The 9,434-nt window shown below is 41.1% G+C and overlaps 1 protein-coding gene across 1 annotated transcript; it reads right to left on the reverse strand.

Moving 5' to 3' along the window:
• Window positions 1–6,725: 6,725 nt before the first annotated feature.
• On the reverse strand, window positions 6,726–8,795 carry plac8l1 (PLAC8 like 1). Its single transcript, XM_070917986.1, has 4 exons — window positions 8,673–8,795; window positions 7,850–8,082; window positions 7,469–7,605; window positions 6,726–7,157 (listed from the first exon to the last, which is right to left on the reverse strand). The coding sequence occupies exons 1-4, from the start codon at window positions 8,696–8,698 to the stop codon at window positions 7,026–7,028; spliced, it is 528 nt and encodes a 175-aa protein (XP_070774087.1). The 5' UTR covers window positions 8,699–8,795; the 3' UTR covers window positions 6,726–7,025.
• Window positions 8,796–9,434: the final 639 nt, after the last annotated feature.

Below are 9,434 nucleotides of genomic sequence, written 5' to 3' on the forward strand. Positions count from 1 at the left end.
TATCCCCTCAGGTTTTCTGTTGGACGTTTAGGACTAGTGCTCCATACTGACATCATGCAATATGGGTCCTCTAAGTCTGCAGGGAGAAGTCAAAAAGTTGATCACACAGTTGCAGTAGAAGGAGGCATTTTAGGCGTTCCTGCCCAAGGACCCATCATTTCATAATCCACACTCACATCAAAACATGCATGTTCTTGCAAGAAGAAGATTCAAAAGCCAGTGGTACTGTGAGCATTTGTGTTTCTATATTGGAACTCCACAGGAGTTCAAAGAAATTACACCTATGCAGGAGGGAAAGAATAAATCAAGAAAATACCTGATTTAGCATTTGCCGTCTGTGGGGCATTCAGACAAGAATGAGTGACATTCTTGACATTCAACAGAGAGGAATTTCTGTTTGAACACCCTGAAAAATACAAGTCAGTGTTTTTTTTTTATAAAGGCTTTTAATACTCACATTTGTGCTCAGAGGCCATGGATTGTCTTGCCACACTCCATTTTGTTTTAATATTTTTCTAATTTCCTCGAGCACCAGTTAGAGACACTGAGAAATTTTGTCATTGTGCTTTTGAGGTCTTAGGAATGATGATCATATTTTTTATCCTTGTGGATTATTTGCGATTTGCATGTCCTGACTTTGTAAATGTGTTTGGTTTTGTTTTTCTGACTGTGGCACTTGTTCCATGGTTTTTGAGACTGCACTCTCTTTTTTTTCTGCGAGAAACCTATTTGACCTCTTTTGACCTGTTTCTTGCCTCATATTGCTTCAGCTCACTTATAAATGTGGTCACATCAGACCTCCTTTGAAGTTGACACGTACCTCTAATTGAAATTTAACTTTGAAGTTAAATTCTTTATCCATTTGGTGTTTCTCCTTAGCAGGGGTATGTCTAAAGGTGGCACGGGGTGGCCAGAGTTAGTTAGGCTAGAGTACTGTCATTCGGACGATGCCCGACGCCATTGAATCAGAGCTCTGCGGAATCAGACATATATAAACTGTTTTAAAATGTAGTTATGGTGTACAAATCCATTTTGTCTGGATAATTTGTCCAAATCTAACAAATTTGACCAGTTCTAATTTGCAAATATTGATGTGAGTAACATATTGTTGTTACTGAATTAATCATCAACTGGTTTAATGGTTTCAAAACATTATTTTTTCTAAAATACAACCAAATAATTCAGTGTGATCCATGACCAAATTATAAACATAGCCCATATTTGTTTATTTCAATCAATGCTGGAGGAAAAAAAGGCGGCATCTGCCATGTTTTCTAGTTCTGGCAACTGCCACTGTTTAATGACTTCAAAGGACACACAGCTTATAGTGTGAAAACATGATCCACCCTTTTCTTGTCATCTAAGGAATTTAAGGATAATTTTATATAGCGGAGGAATATAGTACTACAAAAGCAGACAAATCTCTCGTATTATCATCCCTGTGTTTTTGAAGTCAAATCATTTCTACAATGAAATTCTCCTCCTGTCGTCGTTGGTAAAAAATCTTTAAAACCACCTGCGTAGTCTGAGGAGCGGAGCGGTGCCAACAAATTCCATCATCACACACACAACCCAAAACAAGACAACTCCACTCAGTAGCGGAGCACCCACACTGCTGTACAAACTGCCAAGGCTTTTAGCTGCAGGCTAACCAGCAGCCGAATGCCCCACTCCTTCCATGATGATGGTGTGTGTGTGAGAGAGAGAGACAGAATGAAAAACAGAGAGAGACATAGGAAGGGCAAGGATGAAACAAAAGACTATCAGAGAAAAAGTGGTATGAAGAGAGAGTGTGAGGAAGTATGTGTGTGTGTGTGTTATGTAAACCCCAGGTGGTGCTTGTTGTCCTGGATAGAAGTATCACCAGGGGAACGACTGCTCCAGCTTAGCAGGTCTCTCCACACCTCTCTCTTTCCTCCCTTTTTTTCACAAACACACACCAGTGTGAGTCAGGAAGAGAAGAAGAAGAAGAGAAATAAATAAAAGAGCGCAACGAAGGAAAGGCGAAAGGAGGAGAAGAGATGAGATTATTGAGGGGAAAGGGGGGGGGGTTGAGGGAAGGAAGGAATGAAAAAGACAATCGAGAGGAGGCAGGAGGTAGAGATGACGTATCTGTTGAATGGAGAGATGGAGAGGGGAAGGAGGAGAGGAGCGAAATGCATAAGAATACATTTCAGAAATGTCAGTGTGTAGTTTGGGAAAGCACAAACACTCCACCTTTAGCTCTTTGTTATTCAGTCATGTGTGCAACTTGAGAGGGAATGATCTATTTTTCTCAGTGCTGTGTTTTGTATTTTATAGTTTACTGGTGGTTTCTTTGTACCAGTAACAGTTCTCAATGAGCACAATCACGGGAAGAGCCTTTCTAGATACAGTTGCATATATCACACACATTTCCACACCCACCCACACACACAAACACGCCTCCCTGAGGTGCTGTTGTCAATAACAGCCTGTGCTCTACACCTGATGCATCTGTGGGGATAGTCATCTTCGTGCTGAAACAGCAGGAAAGACCATCAGCAGAGCCGTTTTATGGTCCCTGTCCGACTGCTGACTTCACTGTTCCAGATCTTGACCTCTACCTCTGCTGTGGAAATCCCAACCCTGACCTCAGATCAGCACTTAAGACTGCTTTCACCCCACTGAGCAGCTGTGGGAATAGAAAACAGACAGCAGGGGGTCCAGATCTGGGGCAACACTGCCCCCTAATGGTTCAGGCGTGGAGGTGTATGTGGTAGAGATGACGTAAGGCCAGGCTGTGTTAGTGGGTGCTGATACAGTAAATGTACAAGGTGTAAATGCAAGAAATGGCTTTTTCTTTCTAACACAGTCATTCACAGTCAAGTGAATGAGCTGAGCGAGTGAGCCCAGAGCACAAGAAAAGTCAGTTCTTATACACAATGGGACTGCAAGGTAATGAGTCCATCATTATCAGTGAGTTGTACAGAACAGCATCTTCACAACAACGGGAACAATGTAGGCCATCTAATCTGACCTGTCCCTGGACACTGAGTTAGACTCTAGCAGGCTGTTATTTGCAAAAGAGTCAAAAAAATGTAAAACACAAGGTCTCTTATGAAACTTGTCATGTGAAAGACAAGTTTCAACAAGTATATGGTCACTTTTATGGTTTGCACCTGGGGTCTGGGGAATATTTTTATTACAAAGCACATGCGGAGGTTACAGTATTCCTTTGATATTTTGAGTTTTGTTCCTTGAAACAGAAGTAAATCATACAGGTGAGATAATTGAAGGGTCAGTTCACCCCAAATCAGGAGAAATTTGACCCTTTAAACTAGAAATTTGGCGCTTGCCTTGACATTAGCCATTAATCATGCATTACATATTGCTTAGGCCTGGAAAAACTGACTTCAATGGGGGCTTGGAAAAGTTGTTGGAAAGTAGTTAAATGTCCTTTGTAATGACAGCAAGTACTTTGGAAGGAGCAGTTAAGAACAGCAGCTCCATATGTAAATAAGTGAAAGCAAATAGATTTCCAATTTACCAACCCAATTTAGAGCTACTGATACTGAAGCAATAACATTTGGTCAGTGCACCGGGCGAGAAAGATGTTACCACAGTGCCTGAAGGCAGCTCTGCTCGAGGCAGATTCTGCTCACCAACAACCCCCAGTGCTGTAGGCAGAGAGCAGTGGAGCTGCAGGAAGATTTATCCATCCAGGGCAGCGCAGGAAACACTGGAGCCTGATGCAAACAGAAGTCAGATATCCCTGACCTTATTACCACAGCGGCCATCTGGAACTTATATTACAGCTGCCATGAAACTTACATAAAAGTATTGTTACCTCAACGCATAAGTGAGAGACAAAGTGAGACAGAAAATATAGCAACAGAACTTTACAATCTTGTAAACAACAACTGTTTTAACATAGCTTATACTGGGTCGCTTTACTGATTAGCATTGTTAGATGCTGTGCCAGTATGCTGTATTTTGTGAACACATTATTTTTTAAATGTTTTTCAGCTGGCACTTTGTGAACTGCAAAATGTTTGTCTGTTTGCCAATGTTTCTTTGATGTGCATGGGTACACAGCAGCAAGATGTGGGCCGTTCCTGGTCTTCTGTGTAGAGTGTGATTTTAAAATGTCCGCAGTGGGACACAAACTGGTAGGTGAAATCCCCCATAATGCAAAGCAAAGTGGGATTTTCTCTTGAAAGCCAGCAGCATTTGTAGGCATGCATAACACTGTGTTTGACTGTATGGTGCAAGGACTATAATCTGAAATAATTTGTCCTCACTGATAACCGTCATCAGTGACACAGTTGGTTAAGGAGGAGGACTGTCTGATACACTCAAAACAAACAACAAAATAATCAGTCGAAAATGTACACATATGAAGAATTGCAATGATTTAAAAATATTTATTTTCATTCAGCAGATTATTTCCTTGAAATGTGCCGTGTACTGTGTGTAAAATATGACTGATTTTATTATCCACATCTCTCTCCTTTTTCACACCAAACCCATTTTCTCTCTTTCCCCATTTCATTTGAAGCAGCTGCAAGATGGGGGGCCACATTCGTAAGAGTTAACAAATTACACATTTGCCCTTTGAGGACCCATCTGCTTTGTGTATGAATAACATTTTCCATATCCGTTCTTGCTGGTTGGCATTTCGGGTTCAGGGAACCGCAGCAATCAGGACCAGTTTAATAATATGATTGAATGCCTGAGGTGAACCGTGGAACAGAAGGATAAAAGAATATCAGAAATATGGAAATAGGCTTTATTATCATCAGACTGTTCTTGAACTGCTGACTGAAATCGGAGCTACACTGTGGCCTGTTTGCCTGTAATCAGGTGGTCAAGTGGTTCTGCATACTGAATGGACTCGCACACTTGTTTCATCCCACACTGAAATAAACAAGACAAATCTCAAAAGCACTGATGCTTACTCAAGAAACCAAATGACTGCTTAGATCCAACTGAACTGCCTGAGCTTTTCTGTTCTTCTCTGGCTTTACTTGGATTTGGTTTTAAACGTGACGCTGAAAATTAGATTTATTAGTCTGATTTGTGGATATTGTCCCTAATGTTGAGTTATGTCCTCATTGCCCAATTTGTTCCTCAAGGTCTAGAAAGCTTTATGTTTCCTCACTTCATCTTCCCTTCATGTCTGAGGGAGACTGAACATGATAATGTGTCTGGTAACCTTTGGCATGCGAGACAAAATTAAAGGGTCGGTTTACCCAAATCACTTTTTTAACTTAATTTGTACCACTTTCTATTGAAGAATTTGTCCCTATAAACTGTTGTCAGTGAGCTCATTGAATATCATCCAGAGCACTAGGGACATTGTTTTTGCAAATCAAAGTTTTCATTGTTTTGCACAGCAGAAACAAAGTTCCATTCACCTCCATTATATTGGGGTGGCAGCAGAAGTTTCTGAGGCTGATGTTGGTGTCTGACATTTTACAGAGATCAGTCAATGATGTTATCCTTTATTTACTGGGTTTAATGACTTTGATTATAGCCTTATCCTGATTAAGATTACAACTGGAATTACCACCCTGTGGTTGTATGCCTCCACTAACCAGTCAAGTTACAGTTTACATCCATGTCTGTCCAGACTCATAGAATATATGTATATTGATGATACATATGTATGATTCCAGTGAGTATACATTGTTGAACTGACTAATGAAGGCTTATCATAGATGTATTGGCTAAAAGGTACACATGTACTTGATTACTACGTAAAGATGGATTCTTAGAGTATAGCTGCGCAAAATGTAGATGAAACTCACTCACTCACAGCATCATAATTAGCTAGGCGCGCTCCAATACATTGTTTGCAATCAATATTCAGAATGAAGCAGAAAGTTAAAGGCAGAATGGATGAGATGGAGGAAAGCCTGTATTTGCTAGTTATCGTTTACTCCTCGTGTTGTGCAGTCAACATGTGTGTGAAATCTGGAATTGCCCAATTCATTCTTAAATTATGGCTGAAAATGTATTTTGAGGTCACAATGACCTTTGACCTTTGAGTCAAAAGTGTCATCTATTCAGTGTCCAACCAACTGTGAAATATGGTCACAATCTCCCCATCTGTTCCTGAGTTATGGTGTTGAATAATGACCACAGTTTTTCCAGGACGTTATGATGGCACAATGAAGTTGACCTTTGGCCTTTTGGGTAAAAAATGTCATCACTTCATCGTTTTATCCCATCAAACATCTGTGTGTAATTTTGTCATAATTACTGCATCAATTCTTGAGTTATGGCCAAAAACGTGTTTGTCCAGGTCATTGTGAGGTCACAGTGACCTTTTTATTTATTGCCCGACTAACTGTGAAATCACACAGTACTTGAGCTATGTGGACAACTGTGCCAAATTTGAAGAAATTCTCTCCAGGTGTTCCTAAGATATCACATTCCATCTAACAAGAGAATAGGAAGGGCGGACAACCTGAAAACATGGCCACAGCCATCGCCAGCGCAGAGGCATAAAAAAGCAGTATTGGACTATTGCCTTTTTTGGGTTGAGATAGAATTAATTGCATACATGATAACATACAAGTTGGATGGCTTTTGAGCTTCTGGTGTCTGACTGAGAGTTGTGCCAGATGTTTAGCGCTGACAGTGACAGCTTCTGAAACCAAGTACGCGTGCGTCTCGCCACCTGCTTTCCATCCAACTCAAAATGTAGTTGACTTCTTGCCTGAAAAGCAGCATATTGTGACCAAGTTTATTCATATCCAACAGCAATTTAAAGGTAGGTTTCAGTTTGACTCTAACAACCTCCACAGCAGATTTAAGCACCCCTGGTTCAGACAGCTCTGATTCTTTTTGCTGTTTATGCTATTAATCAAAGTTCGACCTTTCCAGTCTTCTTTGAGTGTTGTAGGATAGGCTTGATTTATGTTCCAAGGCACCCTCAGGGGCATTTAAAAGCAAGTTCAAACCTTATAGTATTGATTCATACCAGTAATCTCAGTTGGCCCTCGTCAGTCTCTTTTGCATTGTAAAAGGACAGGCTTCATTTACTGTCTACAGTTTCTTCAGGAGCTTTCGAGGGCAGTGGACACATGATACGTCTGTGTCTTCATCCTCCGCTTCATCTCTCTTATCATCTGACACACAGCCAGAGGGTAACAGCAATACACTGTGGTCCAGTCCTCACACACACTGCCCTGTGGATTAACATGCAGACAGGCACACACATACATGCGAACACATATAGAACAAGCACACATGCAGACACGACAATGCAGCAGCAACACGTCCAGAACCATGAGGTAGATGCACATGAAAAGACATTTAGTAACAAATAGGTATGTTTTTTTCCTGGTTTCCTGGTTTTCTATTTACTGTGGAGTCTTGAAACTTGCTTGAGAAATTGAGAAAGGTACATGTTTGTGTTTACAAGGACGCTCTAACAAGCAGCACAAACCTTCACTTCCTATTCATAAGTATGTTTTTGCATGTGAATACAAAAACTCACCCGTATCTTGTACCGCTCCCTGATCCCAACTCGTATGGCAAAAGTGGATCCTGGTAGCAGAGGCATGCAAAGACACTCACCATAATGGTGAGCTAAACTCAGGTCTAAACAGCACGGCACCAAGGCCCCAAGAATACCTGCAAGCACAGGCACAGGGCAGCACAATGTGTGTGAGTAGTGTGTGTTTGCTTGTGACAGACAAAAACCTATAAAAAATTTCCTGTCAGCTGCAAGACTAAACTAATGGATGATGATTTATTGGTTCTAACAAACACTAAAATCCATTTTGTAAAAAAACATAACATTAATCAAATAACAAAAGAGTCATAAAGTTCTGATTGGTGTATGAGAATACAGTTTCAGGCTGTGTTTTCATGTTACATGTAGTCTTGTCTCCACAGACGTCAAACAGGCCAGTACTCCAGCCTCCTCCCGTCTGTGTGATGGTGGTGATGGTTGTCGTGGTGACGCCGAGGCCGGGCTGTGTGAGCACTGGGTCTGTCGCTGCAGGGACATCATTTGACCTCCAGTTATCTTCACTTCCTGTGGTGAAGCCCCCGACTTCCTCCTCTTGAAACGCTGACGCTGAGGCTTTGGTGACTGACAGTCCTGGTCTGAAATTAGATTTTTAATGAATCTGTCTTTAGAAGGTGGTTGAAAAATTCACCATGGCCTGCTAAGACTAACACGCCACAGATACTCAACTGTAGGCTTAATGTTAAAAGAAATAGTCTGAAATTAGCAAATTATTCTCTGTTTTGATTTCCTGTAAGCAGGAATTCAATTAATTTCATTCATTCAGCTAATATTAATTTCCCTATCAGCATGTTTTGTACTCAGCTGGCCTCCTCTATGAAATTTTAGCAGCACGCCACCACAATTACACTAATATTATCCCAGCACCGTGTGTGATACAGCATTTAGTCTTGCATTTAACTGTTTTGGGCCTTCAGCAACACTTTAATCACAGCAAATTGCAGTGAGGGCAAAATCAAAATAAGTTTAGAATTCAGTAAGAAGGAGTACAAAAGCAGGGAATTGTTGTGTTTAATTTTATTATCATTTATCAAAGAGACATTAAATTAAAGAAAGATTAAGAGGACATAATAAAGCCAAATAAGATAAATGAGCCATTTGCTGTAATTCCATTGTGCTCAGTGGTGACAACACTGTGTACTGGTAGGGACAAAAAAAAAGCACTTACTGGTGTGTGACTGTCGACTGCTCCATGACTTGAAGCTACTGGCATCCAGAGAGGGGTGAGGCGAGGAGGCGAAGGAGGAGTGTGTGAGCAGGGAGTCAGCAGGAATGAGGAGGTGGAGGGGGGCGCGGAGTGACACTTCCCCAGTGAGAGGGTGTGTGTCGGAGCAGATAAACCAGCAGTCGGACGGCTCGGCCAGAAGCTGTGTGACAGAGATAAGTCTTGTAGTTGTCTTCTGTCTCAGACTTTACTGTGCCCCCCGCTAATACAGCAAACGCAGAGAGGGCAGATACACATCAAGGCGCATTAACATGAATGTCTGGCACAAAATAATCAGATGTGAATGCATGCATACACTTAACACAAACACACCAGCAGGTCAGAACAGGCTGAAATCTTGTATTTATTTACGTGATTACTTGTAGAGTAAGAGAGATACACTGTACATCTAAAACCTGTGCACAAGCATGAGAAAAACAAACATAAGGTCAAACACAGGAAATCAGTTCTAACAGTTAGTTTGACCCACGACATTCAAAGATATTAATTGTTTCTATTAAACTGATGTATTTAAAAAGACGTACAGTTACACTTACCCTTACCCTTAACACAGACTCATGCAGTGAAGAGCTGGGAAGTGAAAGATGCATTTGAGAAGCAAAGGAACACTTGTGGTTCATGTTTAGAGGGGCTTGTCTGCATTCATGCATTTCCTGTGCTCTTACATTGACCTATAAATTTAGACTGATATATCTAAAGTGTGTG

Source organism: Enoplosus armatus, chromosome 13, assembly GCF_043641665.1.
Source record: "Enoplosus armatus isolate fEnoArm2 chromosome 13, fEnoArm2.hap1, whole genome shotgun sequence".
NCBI lineage: Eukaryota > Metazoa > Chordata > Actinopteri > Centrarchiformes > Enoplosidae > Enoplosus > Enoplosus armatus.